Source organism: Haplochromis burtoni, unplaced genomic scaffold (genome assembly GCF_018398535.1).
Source record: "Haplochromis burtoni strain Fernald_Lab_line unplaced genomic scaffold, NCSU_Asbu1 Contig_398, whole genome shotgun sequence".
NCBI lineage: Eukaryota > Metazoa > Chordata > Actinopteri > Cichliformes > Cichlidae > Haplochromis > Haplochromis burtoni.
Window position 1 is genome coordinate 366,180 of NW_024582759.1, and position 21,812 is coordinate 387,991.

At 40.3% G+C, this 21,812-nt stretch overlaps 1 protein-coding gene across 2 annotated transcripts; it reads right to left on the reverse strand.

The window, feature by feature from the left end:
• Positions 1 to 11,466: 11,466 nt before the first annotated feature.
• atg4c (autophagy related 4C, cysteine peptidase) lies at positions 11,467 to 21,630 on the reverse strand. Of its 2 annotated transcripts, XM_005944260.2 has the most exons (10): positions 21,227 to 21,629; positions 20,755 to 20,838; positions 20,011 to 20,235; positions 17,844 to 18,183; positions 16,985 to 17,055; positions 15,087 to 15,289; positions 14,822 to 14,900; positions 13,974 to 14,050; positions 13,380 to 13,499; positions 11,467 to 13,004 (listed from the first exon to the last, which is right to left on the reverse strand). In XM_005944260.2, exons 1-10 carry the CDS (start codon positions 21,300 to 21,302, stop codon positions 12,837 to 12,839), a joined length of 1,443 nt encoding a protein of 480 aa, XP_005944322.1. In that variant the 5' UTR covers positions 21,303 to 21,629; the 3' UTR covers positions 11,467 to 12,836. The 2 variants fall into 2 exon arrangements, with proteins under 2 accessions (XP_005944322.1, XP_042068799.1); XM_042212865.1 differs by lacking the exon at positions 20,755 to 20,838 and having other exon boundaries at positions 21,227 to 21,630.
• Positions 21,631 to 21,812: the final 182 nt, after the last annotated feature.

Here is a 21,812-nt window from a genome sequence, read left to right on the forward strand (position 1 = left end):
TATCTCAGCCTGTTTATCTTGAGTTTTATAAATTAGAAAATAGTTTTACTGGTCTGGTCTACTTAAGATCAAATTAGGCTGCAAGTGGACCATGAACTAAAAGGGGGTTTGACACCCCTGCTCTGAGGCCTGTTTATATGATTCCAGTTATTATCAAAGCACACACTTGGTTAGTTTTTAGTACAGATACATTGTGGTGTATAATAAACATGAACACCTTTTGTGAATGGAGCACAAAACACATCTGATTTCCTGAATGAAGACACAAAAGGTGATTTGCCCACAGTAGGCTGAGGACTGCTGCACCATGAGTCATCAAACTGTACTAACTTGGTCATTGCTACTTGCAGCTACGACACTGTGTTCCAAGCAACGGACGTAATGGTGAGGGAAGCAGGGTCCTTGGGGTATAGCAGTTATCGGACAAAGGAGCGCTGTTGTGCTGGACTTTCTAATTCTGTGGACGATATATTTCCAGCACAAGCTAGACTTGCATCGATAGTTTGCCCACGGGTGAGATGATGCACTGTGACTTTTGGCACAGTTTTAGCTACTCATCTCTTAAAGAGCAAAAAAATGCAAATTGCCTGTGACATAATGGTTTCCTGGCCCTCTATCTTTGCGATGTCACCACTTCCCCTCCTTTCATTTTTCCATTATTTTTTATTTTATTTTTGGGGGTGATTAAAAGAGCCTCTGTACATTGCTTCATGTATCATATAGATAGAAAACAATACTCACCAGGCAACTGTATATAGATTTTAAATGATTTGTAAATCCCTGCATTCTGATTGCTTGTACGCGACATCCCATGCTCACATTCAAACAGCACTGCAGATTGAAAATGTACTGTTCGCCTCTGTGATTTACTGGTACATAACATGTCTCGGTGCTCACGCAGGTCTTTAAACACCTGCATTATGCATGAACTGCACATTGTATACAATGCGTTCCTCAAAGTCTTTAGTATAAATCTGAGGCCTTTAAATAGAGTTTAAAAAAAAAGAAGAAACAATAAAAAGGGTGGGGGTTTCTACAGAAACATAAAAATGTAAGATCATGACGTGCTGGAAAATCAATTTCACTCATAAATGCCACTGTTTTGATTACATTCATGCAGCAGATTCTCTCTAGTTCCATAAACAGTAGATTTGTATGCACTGCCTGCGTGATCCATCCCTATCTTTCTCAAAACTACCTCATAACAAATTGATCATTGCCTGGCATGCGGGTCACTGATGCAGCCACCAGGCCAAGGCTCACGTCTGCATCAGGATGCAGCCCGCTGTCCGCAGCCCCGTTCAGTTCAGCTTCGCGACCAAGCCGCAATGATAAGTCACCCAGCCAGCCAGTATTGATTGGGGGTCCTCGAGCCTTAGACAAAGGCAGGGAAGGAGGTGACTGATTGTGTTTTACAGAGAACATTATCACTCCGCTCAACGCAGGAGGGCCGACAGAATTTCCTCGCCCAAGAAATGGAGACGACCACCCAGCCTGGGAGTATATGACTTGACTCAGTGAAGCGCTAAGTCCAATTTGAAAGCCAAATTGTGAGGCTTAGAACAAAGGAGGGAAAAAAGAGAAATGGTCACAGTGTGCGTGGTGATTTTTCTCCCTTTAGCATTGACCAGTCCATACAATGGTACCCATTCTATAAAATCATAAAAGCATTTAAAAAAATTGCATTCCCTACGTGCTCTGCATACTCTTAGTCCACAAAGAGGACTGTGAAACCAGTGTTTGTCCAATTTGTACAAATCTTTTTTTTTTTTTACTTGTGTTAAGTGCTTAAAGCTTGCTCATTTAGACCTGGACTTTCAAGCATAGGCTAAAAGGAGCTTTTACAATAATTTGTTTTTGCAAACAGGATTTAAATAACTCTGTTTGCAGATTAAGTGTGGCGCAGGTTAGGAGCCGCTCAAAAGAAAAGTCATAGGCCTACTACACAGCAGAAGAATACTACTAAACTACTTAGAATATAACTGCTCTAAGATGATGCTGCTTCTTCTCCTCACCTCACCTGTCCTGTCCTGTCCTGTCCTGTCCTGTCCTCTCCTCTCCTCTCCTCTCCTTTCCTCTCCTCTCCTCTCCTCTCCTCTCCTCTCCTCTCCTCTCCTCCCCTCTCCTCTCGATCATCTTCCGCCTAAATAAAGCTTGCACTCTCCCTGAGTAATCAAGGCAAGAGTATCAGGATCTAATTGACTCACACAAGCTCCCTTATCAGCCAGGTGCAATCTGAGGCTGCTGCCGCTTAACAAGGAATTAAACATTTTTCCATGCTGCTGCCAGCACTTTAATTGATTGATGCTAAAAGTTTGGAAAATAAAAGCCTGGTACGTTGTGAGCGGCCCCGCTTTCCAGGTTCCTGCCGGACCCCACAGAGAGACGAGCTCTGGATTAGAAGTGGCAGTTCACATTTTCACCATCAGCCAGCCCTGTCATCTCGGCCCAAGCAAGGATGCGAGTGTAGGTGTGAGCGTGCATTAGTGTGTGTGTGTGTGTGTGTGTGTGCGAGGCATGCGTGTCTGCCACTTCACATGGAGAGCAGCGCCTGAAAGACACATGTACTTGAAATAAGGGAATCAATAGAACACTTAATGAACAATTAGGAGAACAGCTGTAGGCCTGTCAGACACCCATCTGCACACAGATCTGCTCTGAGAGAGCAAGAGAGAGTGAGGCCTTGCTACAACTCTCAGGCTATTGCTTCAGGGCATGTGCAACCCCCTCCTCTTTAGCCTATCTACATCCATTTACACCTTGCATCGCTCCCTCTGCTCCAAGCTGTTAAAGCCAGGCCCAATTTAGCCAAGCAGACCTCCATCTCCTTCCATCCCTCACCTCACATTAGCAGGAGAAGACGCTAAAGATATGGAAATGGCACAGGACATCCTTCAGGCTCGTGTCAGGGCAGGGGGGATCGATAAATTTGACAATCCATGGCATTTAATTAAAACGGCTGCCGGAAGCTAGGCAGTTTGTTTTTCTGTGTGGGACCCAGCCCGGCGTTTATTGCTCAAATGAATACATAAGTGTATTCATAAGCACCCTGTACATTAAATCCACCTCAGTCTTTGAGATGAGTTCGTGGCGGTAGGGTGTGTGTGTGCGTGTGTGTGTGCGCGTGTGTGTGTGTGCTCGTGTGGGGGGCTTTTCAACTTTCAATGCTAAACGAGCACCCGGACAGATGAAATTAATATCTCCACCTTCCCCCCCAGTGACTTTTAACATATTCTTGATGCATAAAGAGATATCCTTCTCAACGAGGGCACTGACAAATGAACGGCGACCATAGTCAGCTCTCCTGATTTGCCTGTCTGTGACAGTGGCGACCTTATGTGCCAGTCAGGACGAAAAATAGTCAACAATAAGCGCGCGCTGACAGAGGTGTTGGATAGATAGGTTCAGCCTTCGTCTGGGTGTCTGACGTTTTTACGTGTAGATCAGCAAGTTATGACTGACAGCTCTTATGTTTAAGCAAGCGCAGGGATCGGAGGACAGCATCAGAGAATCGGCAAAGTCTGATAATTGACCTTGTACAGCCTCTCAGTCGTTCTTTATTAAAACTTCATTTAAAGAAGAACAACCCCGGGTGGCTGCTGCTGAAGACTCTTTATCTCCCACTCCCTCAGCAGCTATAATGGATTACATAGGAATCCATTATGCATTCCACACAAGAAAGAAGTAGGGCCCAAGACCTGCTTAAAACTATATTTTTAGTACTGAAAATTAATGTGTTCACACCAGCCACTGAATCATTTTAAATGTTCTTTTTTAGTATATTAGGTATATGTGTTGAAAAGACCTATATTTCAATGAGGCTGTGGGGCCAGCGGTGTGAGAATAATGAGTGTGCTAATTTATTCATGATTTTAGCCGTATCATTATCTGTGTTGTTCCTTGTGGTTTTATTGTTTAATAGTATGTGTTGTGTGTTTTCGAGTCTATGAGGTTGTGGAACAAAAGCTCACATAAACTTCTAAACACTTAAAAAGAGACGATCTGTGTGTGTGTATTCTTTTTAAACCGCTGACTCTCTCGTGGCTTTATGCACACCTGCTCTGCACACATCATATGCTCGAGACTATATTTAGGTCAGGATTTTTTTTTATTTTTAAGACTGTGGTGCATAGAATAACTTTTACATTTATCTGCTTTCATCTGCTCAGTCATATTTCAAAAAGTTCCACAATGCATCTGTAATTTTATTAATTACAGATGCATGGTGGCTGTACTGTGCTTTCTGGACCATGACGTTGTGGATGCCAATTCATAATTTTTTACAATTTTCAATAATACTTCTCCAGCTGTGACAAAAGTATTTTTATTAGTGATGTTTACCAGAAAATGTCCAAGAGAAGCCCGTTTCTGCAACTTGGAAAAAAAAAATTCTGGTCACCATCTATTTGTTCTTTCTCTACATCATTGTGTCACTTTTATTGATAGTACACTGTAAAATTTGTCCTGTGAAATTTTGCTTTGCTGCTGATTGCAAGCCACAGCAGCCACTGAAAATGATTCAGTGGCTGCTGTGAACACATTAACTTTTTTGAGCTGTTTTTGTAAGACACTGAAGGGTTTGACTGTAGACCTTTGTAATGAAATAATTAGACACATCGCAGTGAGTAAAGCACAGGTTTAATTGATATTAGCTCAGTTCTTTGTCCTGCTAAGCCTTTTCAGTAAGCTAACATGCACAACACTTAAAGTGAAATTAAAATAATAATTATTTTTATTTATAGCCACCTCTCAAAACCCTCAGGGTTACCTTACATCAGCACAGCAATATATAAACATAGACAAATCACAGAACTATAACAACTGATCAAGGTAACAACAGACTAAAACCTTGTTACATGAAGGATATGCAAGCCCGAACAGATCGGTCTTGAGATGAGAGATCTGCTGGAAGTGCATCCAGAGTCTTGGGACAGAGCAGGTAAAGGCTGCAAGATCAGATTCATATTGGCGGAACAAGGTTCCCAAGGCCTTTGAAGGTGAGAAGGAGGATCTTGAAGGCGACGCTTGGGTGAACTGGAAGCCAATGGAGCTTTTTAAGAACAGGTGTTATTTGTTCATCTGGTTCTGGATATGATCTGGGCAGCTTCTGAACCAACTGAAGTTCATGGAGAAATTTGTGAAGAGAATTAGCTTAATCAGGTGAGTTGTGACAAGAACATTGACAAGTATGGTGGTAATATGAAGGTAAGTTAAGAACAAAGGTGCTTAATATTGCAAAGACGAAGCTAGGCCGATTGGATGTATGTTCCGTAAAGGACATAGTACTCCTGAGGATTTTGCCCAGAATCTTAACCTGAGAGAAAGGTTCAGCAGAGTTATCAGTAGATAATGAGAAACTGTAGATTTGATGCCAGTAAGAATGAGCTCAATTTTATTACCAGTACGTTGAAGACAATTATGAATAAACCAAACTTTAATTTCATTTAAACAGTCAGAAACAAATGTGGGTGAGAGAGCAACAGGTGCTGGTTCACCGTGTCTATTTCACGCGCATGCAGAAGTGGCAGTAATCTGCAGTAACAGCAGAGGGAGGAATTTTATTTCAAACCAACATAAAAGTAATCACGGGAAAGTGTTTAAACAGACATTATTAACTCGTTTGCATGTATATACATATTAGCTGCCTAGCTTAATCGTTTTGACGATTAAGGACCGTGGAATGTACTTCAAACGCTTTTTTGCTTACTACTTTGTGGCTTTAAACATATTGTCTCCCCCTGCTGGTAATGCAATTTCTGCACGTATACTTTGCAGTAATATCAGGTTGCATCACCTGCTCGTTCGTTTTGTTAACACTTTATTACACAGCCTGCGACTAAGGGCATACTTCCCCAGTAATTAAATGGATTTGCAATGTATTTTGTATGACATTAGAATGTAATAATATTTACATACAAATGCGTAAAGGTCGGTGCACTAGAATAAGTTGGTATAAGTCAGATTTTTAAAGGAAACAAAGAAATAATTGTAAGTAAGTAAATGCAAGTACCTTTAAGTAGTGCATAAGTCATTTTAAATACTTCATAATTTCATGTAGTGAAAGTAATGTAGTGGAAAAGCTAACAATAATTTCCCATCTTGCATCTTTAGTCCAGTATACTTCCTGGGGCACAGGCTGTTATGGAGTAGCTTAAAGTTGCCAGACTTCTGGGTATTTTAAATGAGACTCACATTATACTAAAAAAAAATGTTGGCTTGAATAATAGAAAATCCATCGTGCACATCAACGTAATGAATATTAAATAACAATGTGAAAGAAAATAAAAATGTAAAAGGCAAGGTAAAGTCACTTCATTATATGTCCGCGAAAATTACAGCGTACATACAGGGTTGGACAGGAAAATACGCTTCTTTTGCCACAAATTACTAGATAATTACATACGATTTAAAATTAGCAATGCAACTTTTGAAATTAAAAAAAGCACTACTTAAATTTACTAACAGTATTTTTTTGTTTGTTAGTTTGTTTCCTGTATAAACTTTTTACCTCCTTCTTCTAATGAAACTACTTTGAGGTATTTGTATGTAAATATAATTCCATGGTAATTTCAAATAAAATACACTAAAATTCAATTTAATTAGAAGGAAATTACACTCTAAGTGGCCGTATTATATAGTCTTACCTTTTTCTTCTTGTGTACATTGTTGTCAGCTGTTTTACTTTATTTGTCCTTTTATCAGCCTGTAAGTCAGATGCAGCAAAACACAATGAATTTCACCAAGGTGTATCAAAGGCTAAAGACATTAGGAAACTCACTGAGTGATGTCACCACCCTGAACTTATTGCATCTGACTCTTTCCTCTCTTTCTCGCTCTCTCACTCTCACTCACACCCACAAATGCCCACTCAGCAGACTGCAGCTTTAATATTTGCCTTGGACAATGGTCCACTCATTGTCCACTCAAGAGTTTCAAAATACAGAATGATTATCATGTGTATAATTTTTTACAATTCTAATTTCTGGGGTATTAAAAGGTTAGATTGCACCATTAGGTTGACTGTGAGCACAGGTGCTGATTAAGTTGATTCACTGAGGCAATTACAGCCAGATCCCCTTTAATTACTGTGGGTTTTATTGCAACTGCGTGATAATGGTGCACGGGGCCTGCAGGAGTTTTAGATGGAGATGAGATTGCAAAGTATCACACAAAGACACAAATCTACAGGATGGAGGATGGAGAGTCGCACACATACACGCAACAGGGGTGGGGGGTGGACTGACCTATTCGCCCACAAAAAATGAAGAAAAAAAAGCCCAAAAGGTTAAAAAAAAACCTCATTTTGCTTTCTTTCCATTTTTCTCAGGATTCATCACTCTTAGTCATACACATTCACTCTACTGTATGTCATCAAGCAGAGGAGTTGGAGAATACTAACAGAACAAAACTTTAAGGCTACACTGTAGCAGAGACAGATGCTAGCTACAATCCAAAAATCTGGTAGAGCTAAGACAGATGGAGTGTGTGTGTGTGTGTGTGTGTGTGTGTGTGTGTGTGTGTGTGTGTGTGTGTGTGTTATGCACTCCCCTAAATTCATAGCATGTCTTGCCACACACCTTTCACACGCACAGACAGCCTGACAACCTCCTAAACTCCACTCCACCCCATTCCACTCGTACACACAACACACTTGCCACCCTGCTCGACACAAGCATGCAATAAGAAACAAGTCGACAGCTACACAGCAGGCAATATCCCCTCCCTTCAGCCTCGGTGCCTGTTTCGGATGCATCTGGTTAGTAAAAGCTGACAGAGGGCTGGCCATGCCTCAAAGGAGAGCAGAATGAGGAATTTCGGCGTTCCCCCACATCACCCCTGAGATGCAGGAAACACAGGAGCGCCCCCGCTCCTCCCACCCCGAGCAGCCGCTCACACACAAACACAACTGGTGTACTCCTAAGATGCCCTGTCACCAGGAATGGAAATGGAAAGCGGCACACACATCCGTTATCTAAATGTTAACTCCAGTGCCCTTCTTGTTGTCACAGGCGGGCAAGGTTAGCCAACACTAGGTGAGAAGCTTTGCTTTGGGCCTCTGCCACAGAAACCCTTCCCTGTTGGAAGACAGGCACAGTCTGATACAAAGCCACTGCAGCTTGCTGCAATATCATGTGTACATAGTGTTACTTTGCCTCCATCATGAACATCATGGAGGTGCAGAGAAGCACAGAGAGTATTTCTACGTAGATCTTTTGTGCCACTCACTCAAGTTCTACTTTATTTGTTAATAGTTTAAAGATTTGAAAAGAGGTATGTGTGAGCTCCTCACCAAGCTTTGTTATTTTCAAATGTTTGAATTTATGTAGTAGATTTATGCAAGCAGATTTTTTTTTTCCAAAAGTTCCCTACTGACTTTGTCGCAAAGAAAATTTATGGTGCTAAAAAGGTGTCACTTCAAGGAGTTATGTCAAAAGGATTTACATTTGATTGATTCAAAGCAGAGGACTCCTGCTGACAGAGAGCGCTAAATTTGCCTCTCTACAGTATCTTTGGATGTCATAGTTGCTAAAAGACCCATACCTAAGATTTGCAATATTTGCATTTACTGTGATTTCTATTGTCCTTTTGTTAGATCCATCCATCCATCCATCCATCCATCCATCCATCCATCATGTTTAAAGTGGAAGTGGGATTTATAATAGACTGACAAATAATTACTTAGGTCCATGTAATAATCGATAACCCAGTGTTTATAAGATTAACTTTCTGGCACTGAAATAAGTCAAAATGTATGCAAAATTACATATTAATAATATCACCACTTTTTTCTTTTGTTTTGCATGCATAAAAGATGTTCTCTTTAATTCATTACTGTAAGTCAGTTTTAAATGATATAGAAAATAGCACTGTTGGTAGGTATGCTTTCGCTCTTTGCACTGAGTGAAAGCTGGCTGTTTATGTTGTTTTTAATAATTAATCACTGACATTTTAAATTGATAATATGATTCCGATCTGTTTCTGCTGAACTTGCAACATCTAAGTAAAATAGAGAATGAACATTTTTTAAAACCACTTTAGAGCCTCACCAATACAAAAAATATCAGTATTCATAATTACTAAAGCTCTCTACCCTATGCACGGTAACCAGTTTCTGTAATTTGAACAGTATTATACTGGAATATGCATTATAGCGGAAGATAGTTTGGAATATGTTTCTTATGTGTGAAAGAAAAACATTCCAAACTGGGAGAATTAAATAACGGTGACAAACATTTGACCTAGTATATAGTTAGGTCATGTTCACGGGGTGGAGTGCTCTTAAAACTTCTGCCCTGTTTGGTGCTGATTAATCACAGCACCATGACATCTCTTTGGCTTCAGCCCAGAAGAGATGTGTTAGACATGCAGTGCTTCAGCACTTCTCCAGGAGCTCCTGTGAACAGGATAGATTAGGGGTTGAGGGTTTAAGGAGGAGAAGGGCGGAGACAAGTGGACAGTTGCAATGGACAGACTTGCGACTCTGAATACGGTCTGATGCAGCGCAGGCGGTATTTACGCTCTGACGGCTGCGGGAGCCGGGTATATTTAGCCGCCTTGAGATATCGCGCTGAGATGAGATTTCAAAGTGAAGTACCTGTTTGAAGATGCATGGCATTCCACAAGGGTGGGCAAGGGCTACTGGGTATAAATCTAGCACCCCTGCACCTGGCGTTAAGACAGGGAGGGAGTATGACACCTAAGATTTAGAATGTCTAACACACAAGCCGTACATGTGTAAACTACAGATTCATCCATATAAATTTACACACTTACGAATGAAAAGCACCAGACACATCACTTTTCATTATTAATGTCCAGACAGCTACACAGACTGTGGATATTAGAGGTTCACCTGTGTCTTTCCCTCTTTGCTAAATGTAATTCCCATGAACGCTCCCAGTGTCATTCGTCATGGCCTGATTTTGGTTGGAGGACATCCTGGGAAAGTGAAGTTAGAAGGAAAAAAAAGAATGGTTATACATTTTGACCCTGCGAGAGACTTAAGATTGCTTACGACACCCACCGAGTACTGTGATCACATGGCCGTCTTGTAATTGGACAGGTTGAGCATTTTACTAACTTTTATGGTATTGCCAAACTAGATCACATCCAATGAACATGAGACAATCTTCTAGTTTATTTAGTCTCGCTTTAATTTTCTTTTGAGGAAATGGTTCAAGAATTTAATGAAAATTGTTTTAACAGCTCATCTTGCAATCATGATCCAGCTTTCTGTTCTCACATCCTAATGTTGGAGTGAGTGCCAAATCTGAAAGGTTTCCTCGTCTCTTGGGTCACTGTAGGACGAGACCTAATCAGGGGTCTAAAGTGAAGCACGATCTTAAGATATGATACCAATCCCTCTTAAGAGTTTCACACCACAGGTCATTTCCTCCTGCTGATGACACCAAAATAAAATCTTCATGGGGAGTCTCCATGTCTTTGTGTTGACCCCCCAATCCCCCTGACACACACATCCATCCATCTGCGTAACAGAGGAATAACTCTCATAGACTCCCCTGTTTGTGAGGAATTTGCTCGGCTGCAGATTAGATTTTCAGGAATCTGCAATATGAGTGACACTTTAGACAGCTGTGTTAAACAGTAAGGCACAGTGTATGTGATCAGCTTGCTTTGTAAAGCCACCGCTTGCTTATTGCATTTCCCCTGAGCCTCAGGGGAATATTAATCAAATATTCATACGTCCCCTGTAAATACTTGGAGAACACAGTCAGCCCTCAGACCGCTGTGCTCTGCCACACAAATGCTCTTTCATGTCGGTGAAAAAAAAAAAAAATCCCAAATGTCCCATCATCCCTCCTGCCCATTCAACCCTTCCTCTTCATCGTACAAAGATCTTTTGCTCTTGCATATTTGATGTTCCTGCTCTGTCCAAACAGTCAGTTGCCCAGCCACTAAACAAAAAAAAGAAACTTGCCACACAGATCAGACAGTGGATCTAAATGATGCCTTTATGCACTTTGCCATTGCTTCAGCATGGCAGAGAACAGATGGATTCTTCTTTCTGTCCCTCCATCCTAACCCTTGCCCTGTCTCCAACACAGAAGGGACAGTTTCCTCCTTAAAAAGCATGCCTCATCATGATACAAGAATTTGTATTGTACAGGAAAACAGTCCGGCATAGCTCAAACTAAAGGGGCAACAGACAGATTATCCATGGTAACAGAGCTTTGCACACAAGGATATTTTCTTTTCCTCCGCAGAGGAACACAATTGCTGCCAGTGTCACTGGGTCACATTTTTTCCGGTTCCTGGTTAATGGGCTGTAGAGATGGTTAGCACGTACGATTAGTTTTAATCTACTACATTTGACTGGGAGAGAAAGGAACTGAATACATTTCAACACACCACTGAGGTTTGCATGTAGCACTGATTTTTTTTTTTTTTGTCCTAGGATGGCTCAGGATTCTTAAAGTGAACAAAAAACAAACTAAGCAAAAGAAAGAAAAAAAGATTTCAAGTTTATTTAACTCTTTTTTGCTTGGCAGTGGTTAAACATTGTAATTTTATAAGTTAATTTATCCAAGCAGACAAAGCATGTGTTTAACAGACGGAATACTTCCTTCATCATGTATAGTTACTATGAAACTGTGTCACACCTGGTTCTTACTCACTCAGTGCTGGAGAACAGAATGAAGAAAACTGAAATATGGCAAGGTGCATGGCATGAAATGTTACAAAACCCCCTTTGTATGAAAAATATCTCTCAAAAATGTGGAAATAATGGAGTAAAGTAGTATAACAGTGCTTATAGTGTTGACTTCAATCTCTATTGTCAATCCCAAAAAACTTTTAGCAGCCTCTAGATTACAATTCCCTGAATCAGATTTAAAAGAGTCTTTTTTAACTCTTTGATTCATTTGCTGTTATAAACGTGTTAGCTATAAAGAGGTGATATCCTACAGAGAATCTTATTGTTAACATTACATTTATAACAGATAGTGCTTTGTGCTTTACAGAACATGGCACAGTTAACCCCTTAGCAAATCCTAGTGATGCAAGCAGGCAAAAATGCACATAGGCAAGCAAATACACCACACCATGTTGCAAAGACAAAGAAGTTAATTATAAAAAAGATATTAACAGTGTTTTTAAAACACTCCTTCAAAGCATATGCTTCTGCATTCTGCTGCTGAGATGCTCTTCATTCTTGTTTTTTGGCAGAGATGTTTGAAAAAACTACTTGCTCTGCCCATCTTCATAGACTGCCTAGGTTATACTAATGAAGACTTTTACCATACCTGTTAGGCTACTGCTACCTACACTTAAGAGTTCTCTAGTTGCAACCCTATGATTTAAAAAAAATAATCTAACACTGATCTTAGTTTATAATTACTACTTCGACATGGCATTCTCAGTCCTTAATTCACAAAACTGAGGTGTGAACTTGATCTGGCGATCATTATAAGCTTCTGATTTAAGGTGCAAAATCTCAAGTCCTCTGAAATCTGATGAGTTCACAAAATCTCTATCAAAAATATGATAATGGTGTAAAATGAACAGTGCTCTCCCAAATGCTCCCCTTTGCTAAAATACCATTTCAAAACAACACCAAAAAAAATGTTAGGTCACTGAATTCAGTAGAGCACAAAAAGATGTTCCAAGGCTTCCTGGCATATTATTCAACATGTTCACATTACCTACAAACATAAGTCTCACCAGTTAATTACAAATTCATCAGTAAAGTGTCCGGGATGCATAAACTGTATTCGTGTAGTTCCATAAACCTTTATATCACTTACATGAGGCTTTGGACTTTAACAAATTAGATTAATCAGAAGAGGACTTGTTCTCTGTACTTTAAAAAAGGGCTGTCAAAGCAGCACAAAGTCTCCGACGGTGGTGACCGTCCTCCGCGGGTCACGGATGAAGGGCCACTCTCTCTTTTCAGGGGTCAGGCCTGCCGACAGGTTGTAATCTCTGCCGTGACCTTGCACGAAAGTGAATGCGGGGTATTTCTCCTTCGATGATGGCTGCAGCAGCTGGAACAATAAAGCAGTGTTTCATGGCTTTGCTTTTAAAGGCTTAAGATAACAAGGCTTAGGATCTTCTTTTCGAAGATGCAAATCACATTCATTTCACTTAAACAGAAAGGGTTTTTTTTTTCTAAATTTAAGGAGGACGGATTTTGGTTTACAACAACAAAACGACTGGTGTGAGAAGTAAGAATTGAGACAGATTTATGGCTAAATGGTGCCACCTGCTGTCCAACTCAGGTTACCTGACGGATATATTTGCCAGGACAGGAAACAATGAATATACAGCAGTATTACAACAACAATAACAGCATGTAAAATAAGGAAAGAAATTGTGAGGAGTCACAGTAACTATCAAGGTATCCTTTGCTGTGGTCTCACCTTAGACAGCTCCTGACTGATCCTCTCGTAGTCTTGAACACTTCTGGAATAGAAACCAACGGTACAGCTCGGGTCCATCTTGCTGAAAGGCATCTTCTTTGGCGAGGGGCAATGATACGACTAGACAAAGAGAGACAAAATACATGAAAATATTCATCAAGCTGAAGGGCCAGGTGACTGCGGGGCATACATACACACCATGACAGCATCGACACCAAATAAGATGTATTCTGCGTCACATGATGAATGCAATCCTATTTATCTGCTGTCACAGCATCTGAAATTTAACACCTTGTCACACTGTATACCACGGCGTGCAAAAAGCATAAAACAAAGTTTCGGCACAGTGCTGTGTGCCGATTTGTACGTACGGGCCCTGAAATATTAAGGCTTACGGCGCCCGAGCCCGTATTTGCCATATTTCTCTTAAGTGGCAGCTTCAGTTATCCGAGCGGCAAATAAATCAGCAGCTGGGGACTCTGTAATTGGACCGAGTGCTGCTTTAAGATTCATACCCTTAAGTACTAACAGCAACTATTAAATTCACATTACCGGGCCCCCCCAAGTCAGCTCGTCTGTGTAATTTCACATTACCTGAAGAGGGAAATCGCTGGTGCTGACATCCACAAAAGACTGACAGTAATGAGGGTCCATGTAAATCAAGCTGTCATCTGCAAGGACAAAACAAAAGACAAGTTATTCAAAAACATCCGATTATTACAAAAATGCGTTTCTCCCCCAATTTCTATGCAGAGCAGCTCAAAGTCACCACGCTTAGCCTACTGTTAGGCTTGTGGTGCGTCAAATATGCCTCCCAGAAGGTTGTTGCTTTTTAATATCCACCGGGGTGGATTAAATTCTACATAATCAGATGCGTTTGTACAAGCCCATCCTTTACACCCACAAAAAGAGGTTGTCATTTAATTTTTGTGTGGGGGAATTACTTTTACAAACACACAATTATATTCGACCATTTGCATATGATAAATGCCGCGCCGAGGTGCGCCTTGGCAGGGAGAATGTATTGCTTGTCATTTAGACATCATCCACCACTGTATTTCAAATTGGTAAAATGTAAATGCGTAAATATTGACTGCCAAGATGTACAACTGAAGGTTCCTCCTGGCTCCTGAAGGTGATGAAGAGTGGCTCACTTTGGGGCTCAGATGAAATTTAATGCATGCCTCCTATGGAAATCAATTACGGCTCACAACTTGGGAGGTTTACTTGTGATAAATGGGCAAGGCTTTGATGGGTCAGAGAGAATAAAGTAAGCCCTGCTTCACTTGCTTCCATCTCCACTCCTCTCCGTTTTCCTCGCGCAAACAAGAATACATTAACTCACTTTGTCTCTTCACATAAGAAGGGTATATTATGCAAAGTAATTTGCTATTCGCACCAACCTCTCTGTGCGTCTTCTTTCCCTCGTTTCCATTACTAACCTTGAAATCCCACGAAGTAGCAGGCCTGTTTGGGCTTCCCTCCGATGATGCCTATGCAGTACTCCAGACTCAAAATGCTCTAAATGGACACAGAAGGACAGAACGGAGATGCGCGGTCTTAAGTTTCCCACCATCCCAGTGGCAAAATCCAGTTATCTTGACTTTCTTTAATCTCCAAACATCTTCGTTCTTATTAATATGAATCTAATATTTGTTTTGTAGGGTTTTTGTTTTTTAACCACTCAAATCTAGATGCATTTTTCACCTTTGCAAAGTCAAAATACTCTGGGTTTGTCTTCTCCCCTCCGAGCCTAACAGGGACGAGGATGATTACAGCTCTGCTCTCCGGTGAGGTGGAAGCATGCACTGGATGGTCGTTCTGTGGCAGAGTAGGGGCGTCTGGTGTCTCATCAGAGGTCCGCTCTGCTCTCGGTGCCCTGTGGCAATCGACGACATCAGCGCTGTATACTACAAAGGATCAATAACACATAAGGTCAGATCGAGGTCATTCAGTCTGCTGTGTTTTTCACCAAAATCCATTTGGATGAACAGTCAGCAGTAAGTAGTTGGTAAACATTGTTTTTTGTCACATTCCTGTTTTCTTTTTTTAATTAAAAAAAAAAAAGTTTTTTTTTTAAAATAAAAAACAAACAAACCCCAAAACAAAAACAGTTTTAGCTAAGAGCTGCCACAGAATGGTGACCTTATACAGTTATGCCACTATACTGAATTTAAAAAGGAGGGTGGCTTTTGCTTTTTCTCTTATGGTAAAGTCTCTGCCTTAGAAAGATCATTTTGTTATTTGATTATGACTTTGACTATACAACTAAACAAAACTTTTTCTTTTAAAGGGTAAACCGTGTACCATCTTCTCTTGCTATGATATCGCCCCCTGCTGCTGCCGCAGTAGAGCTCATTACTTTCAAAGTAGCGTCCACCTGTTGTAGATACTTTATTTACATTCATGTAACCAGGGGAACTACATGATGGGAGAGATACTCAAAGATCACATCATCACTGTAGCTAAACTACTATCTATCAGGGGCTGGTCAGATTTTGTGGTTAAGAACACCGAGCACCTCTTTAGCCTTTTTAAAATCTACTCTACAGGCCTCAGTGCAGCATGTTAAATGTTAAAATTCATGACAGTATAGTTAAAGACTGAACAAGTATGACTGGTTTGGAAGGGTTGTCAGGTAGAAAGCCTCTTTTTTTTTCTAAAAAGTGGCAGCATGGCTCCGGTTTGCAGAGTCGCACCTGAACAAACTACAAGACTTCTGTCCATTTGACAGACGAGACCAAACAGAAGGTGTCTGACCATCATGCATAACTCCACTTTTTCACAGATGACTTCTATACTATGGTCTCACGGTATGGTTTCATTTGTCAAGTGTTCATTTGAGACTATGCTTAAGGAATTTTAAGATCTTCAAAGGATCAGGTAATTTTTATGTCATGACACATACAAAATGGTTGTGCTTTCTTTATCACATGACTTTCACTTGTATATATATATAAAATGCTAATCTGCTAACTGTGCTAGTTAGCATGTGGCACTTATTAAGTCTGGTGCATGCTAGTGTGTGCTATGGTAATTTTTTAAATCCCTTTTTTACTTAATAATAACTAAAAATAGTAGCAATAATTATTTTTTTGATTACTCAAACTATGAACCAGAAAAAAAATCTACTGTATTAACGAGACTGTGAATTTAAAGAGCTGTTTTATCTGTGGAATAAACTGATTGTTTAATATCTCATTCTCAAGAAAATATTTTTTAAAATGGCAAAGTTAAAAATGCTCAAGGTAATGTTCCTGGATTTCACTTTCTGTCCATGTGAAACAAGAGAGGATACACAAATTCTCATAGTATGAAAAGCAGGAAACAGTCAAAGTTGGCATTTAGATAAATACATCACCAATAACTGTCTGTCTTTGACTTTAGAATCAGCTCTCAAGTTATTGAGGTTAAGAAGAGCCCGGAGTAGGAGGTTATAGATTTAGAATGGATGTGTTTGTTGGGTAATAGACACAGCGAGACTACTGTCACTGCTTTACGCAGCTCCAATCTCACGGCAGCAAAAAGATGGCGGAAAACGCAAGGTCCGCCTGGGCGCTGTGCCCAGTCTCCCATTTTATCAACAGCAGGCTCATCTTTCATACCTGTGCAGTCTTGGGAGACATAGGCAGTTATACACGCCAAACCAGGGTCCATCGCTTCCTCGACAGCTTTCCTAAGAGAAAGGGAAGGAAGACAAGAAGAAGAAGCAGAGAGGAAATGGATGAGAAATGGAAGTTTGTATCTGGAGGTTATGCTAACCCGACATTGAGGCTTTGTTCATCAGCACATTGCAAAGTTAAACAGCAACAGGTGGGTGTTTTAAACAGGTTAAAATATATGAAGATATTTCCAGATAATTACACAGTTGTTGATAGACACATATGGTCACTAGATTGTATACATTATAATTATTTCATGATGATTAATAAAAATTAAGTCTCCATCATTTAATGTAAACATGGTTGCATTAGATGATGATTCATTGGCACAAATGAATTTTGTGGAACAGCTATGTGGAGGCTTTATAATGGCTATGATTTTAATACAGGCACGTTACATATGCACAATTAAAAATACATTAAGCAGGTTATTATTTTTGTTTTTTTATTTTTCAGCAGTACAAATTTTTTGGTGTAGTCTCCCTCCTCGGGCTAAAATGATTTACTGACCTCAAGAAAATGTTTATTTTTTTCAATTACTTTTATTTTATGATAATTTTTTTTTATGTCAAGACAAAGATGCATTTGTACATTTTCTTTCCTGTTACATGTTTTAAATCGTAGATATTAAAAAAAATGGCTAACATGACTAACATGGCAACTAATATAAACTTCAATCAGTAACAAAACCCTGTTATTTTTGTTCTAAACAAAACTAAACCATCACTGATGCATAGTCATGATTAAATCAATCAAATCAAATGGAAACAATTGTAAGTTCAGGCCATAACATTAAACCTACTTGAGGATGTGTGCTACCACAGCTGGTCCGTACCAGTCCCCGGCCTGTTTTCCCATTGTCAGGCCTAAGCGGACGAGTCTGTGGAGGCCCAGTGGAGTCGAAGGGCTATCTCCAAACCAAGACACCAGAGTGCGGTGGTACATCTCCTTTAAATGTGCATCTGCCTCCTCTGCAGATCCAAGGGAAAGTGCTTGGGCCTGTGGTGATGAGCTACGTACAGAGGGTGCAGGAGCACCTTGCAGGGAAGCCTCCAGAGAGGCCACCAGACGTTTGGCTGCAGTTGTAGTCCACGTCTCTGTGTCTAAAGGCTGGAGTGTCAGCGCTTCTGACCAAGTCCAGTCTTTGGACAAATATAACATGTGAGTAACAATTAACATTTCCTCTGTGAACACAAATGCTACTTAAGTTTGTTTGGAAAAAAAATCTCAGAATATTTAAATTCCAAGTTCTGTAGACTGACACAAATTTTTCAGCATTCACCAAAATCTCATTCCAGCTGCGAAGCACAGTGGAGGGACCTTTGTGGCTTGGGGCTTTATTGCTGCCTCAGAACCTTGACGCCTTGCAGCCATTGAGAGAACAATGACAGCAAAACTGTATCAAGGATTTTCCAGGAGACTATCATCAGGAATCGTTAGACGATGCTACATGGCAATGACCCAAACCACACCAAGAGTTTAACTGAGACAATTTTTTCGCAAGCAGCTACAGCAAACGTCTAATGGTGCCAGTTGCTGATAAGAGAAGCTCTAAAAGCTACTAAATTCAAGAGATTGCTTACTTTTCCAACCCCTACTTTGGTTTCTCTGCAGCCTTCTCAAAAGCAGGGTAAAATAAACTACAAAATGTTACTTCAAAGGTGTTACATAAGTAATCTGCACCATTCTAGCAGGACAGAAAATAGTTAGAGAATTCATACACGACACAGTACTTGCAGTGCAAGGACAGGCTATAGGTTTTTAAAGCCTGATATGAGAAGTAGAAAATAATAGAGTCAACTCCTTTGACCAACTCTTTATGAGGATCTTTGAACCTGATCATTCAACATATCAAACTTCCATTTAGAACATTAAGAACAAAAAGTCATTCAGACCTTGAAATTAAAGGTTTTTGCCCTAAAGACTCTGAACCATGTGTGCTTCTGTAAAGGAATAGGTGTCATTCTGTTCAATTACAAGTTTGAGTGTCCCAGTATTTCATTTTAACTGTGCCTCAGCCTTACAAACAGGGAGGGAGCTGAAGGCGGGGAGAATGGGAGTGGCCCAGTCCATAAAATGGACCAGAATAGAGTCTAAGGCATTAACTAAATGACCTTGATTCAAAGTGAATCAAAGCGAAAATTGATCAATAAATATCCTAAAGTGGCCATTAGTCATTTTATAGAGAAATATTTCATTAGTGACATATTTTAGATTTGACAGAAGAACAAGTTTTAAATATTGTTTTCTAAATGACTGCTTTAAACCGGCAGTCATTCATTATGTAGACTAGAGCTGTTGAGAGACAATGGATCTTACAAAGATATTAAGAGTTCGCTCATTTGGATGCCTTGGACCAACTAAAAACTTACGAATTAAGGAAACTCTTCAAACTTCAAACGAGTTTTTCAAAAATAAGCATTAAACAAAAAATAAATTTAAGCTTAATTAAAGTGACAAAAGATGTTATCTCACAGTTGATGTCTTTGGAAAACAAAGAGAAACACTCAGCAGTTTACACTGCAGAGATCTTAGGACAATAGAGTTTGTCTGAAACACAAACAGGTGAAAACACCAGACTAGTACACCTAAACTGCCAGGGCTGTCATCGGGTGAGACATCAGGTACATGGTGCACAAGGTCACAAGCCTATCTCATGGATAACACATTCACACCTACAGTCAATTTAGAATCACCAATTATCCTAACATGCCTGTCTTTGTACTGTGGGAGGAACCCACACATGGACAGGGAGAACATGCTCCACACAGAAAAGCCCCACATAGCCAATGGATTCAAAGGCAGGTGCGCTAACCACTGCAACACTGTGCCGCTTGGGACCAAAGACATTTGGACAATGAACTAATTTGAATATTTAAACTTAGAATGATATATGATTTTTATTTTTCATAGATCTTGTTGTAAGGGGTTATACTGTAGCACAGCTGCAGTACCATCATTTTCCTCACCTCTTCCCAAGAAGTGCAACATAAGTCCTTGAGCCAGCATCATCTGACCAGCCCTCAGCATGCAGCCCCAGCCACAGTCAGAGGTCAGTGTGCTGCCTGGCAGAGGGGAAAACTCTTCCCTGTAGGTGAGCCAGACACGGGATGCAAAATCCCTCCGGAAAGCATCCACATCCCCCATAACAAGGTCCTCAACAGAGGCTTCAGTAGGACTCTCTTCATCTGTGGCTAAAAAAAGATAAAAGGGATTTGCAGTTACTTTTTAATTGTGTCAATTATAATAAAATGATCATTTTAACTTTCTTATTGCCATTTCTTACTTGTGGCTCATACTAATTGGCGTAACTGCTTAGCGCAATTTATCTACAAATTCAATGGATGGATCAAAGACACAATCCTGCTATTTCACTAACCACAAATATGAGAATGATCTAAACAATATCTACTTAGATGTTGATTCGTAAAAATTACACAAGTTAATAATGGTGCTTAAGTTATTTGTTACATATATACTGTATACAATTTTTTTCAATAAAGTTGGGTGCTGGGTCAAGTGTACATAAAATAATTAAAAGTGAGCCTATAATTGTGTGGGGTATAATGATGTGCGATTCTGTTTTTTGTTTTTGTTTCACACAGTTTCCCATCTTTTGGGGAACCAGTATTGTATGTGACTTTTTATTACAGGGAATTCAATCAGCATAAAAGTGTCCATTTATTTATGTACCTGCATGTGTTCATGCATACCTTCAGCCTTAAAATGGTAACATTTTCCCAGAAGCAGCACAGGAGAATTTCTACTGAATGACGTCTTTGGTTTGAGAGCCCAACCTAAGACAGAGTAAACAGACAATATGTCACAGCTTCATCGATGGCGAGATTTAACTGACACACCTATCCTAGGAAACTAATCAGTAAGTGTACTGGGTCAGTTCCGTGACTCCTGACTTCTTGTTAATAAGACGGAGAGCGTTCGCCATTGGACAAAAGTAGGCCAGTAGAGGGAAAACATACAATACAATGTGGAAACGTTTGATGAAGAACTATTTTAAGGAGTGACTAAGCAGCATAAGACTGTGTGAGTGTGTGTTCTGTTGTAGAGAACATGGACAAGTCAAAGCAACACATCAGTGACGCGTGCATTGAAAACAAAGCAGGCACTCAGGGCTAAACATTGGTGTGTGTGTGTGCGTGTGTAAGCCTGCAGCCAATTACTTACTGTACTTCACATTGTGCCACACGGACAAGAACTTTGTCTTCAATTTTTCCACCTCGTCGCTCCCTTTATTCTCCATTTGAAACAGTGAGGGAGAAAACCCATTCCCATTCAGCCTACAACCGTTTTACGTGACGCGCACACAGTGTTAACTAACTATGACTTCGAGGTACAAAAATGACATGACATTAAAGCTTGCAGTGAGAACATCGCTTCATTTTAGTTTCCTCCATCCGTTCGTGTTTCCCTCACAGACGCGTTGCAGCTCCGTGTTGAAACATGTCAAAAAGATCATTTAAAACACAGTTTGTCGTCCAGTAGTTGCGATATGAACTCACACCCCAAACACGAACGCCAATATTTACATTTTGAGGAAGTAGAAACAGTGAAGTCAGGTGATCTCGCGGTGCTTCCGCTGGGAAGAAGTAGTAAAACCGGTGAGGGTTAGCCTGAAAAATAAATCCAGACAACCCGACAGGGCGGCGTTAAAAGCGGTTCCCTTTCAGTCGATTCACTCGGTACAACACATAAGTATGGGATATCACGCCCTCGCGTGTCCTGGCTGAAGAAACCTTTATTCACGCCTTTA

Excerpts from the sequence above, each read along its gene's own strand:
- atg4c (XM_005944260.2), bottom strand. The coding sequence starts at position 21,302 with ATGGAGAATAAAGGGAGCGACGAGGTGGAAAAATTGAAGACAAAGTTC. Across the intron at positions 14,051-14,821 it reads CTACTTCGTGGGATTTCAAG|ATGACAGCTTGATTTACATG; the intron begins GTTAGTAATGGA and ends TTGTCCTTGCAG. Across the intron at positions 13,005-13,379 it reads TCAGTCAGGAGCTGTCTAAG|CTGCTGCAGCCATCATCGAA; the intron begins GTGAGACCACAG and ends TTATTGTTCCAG.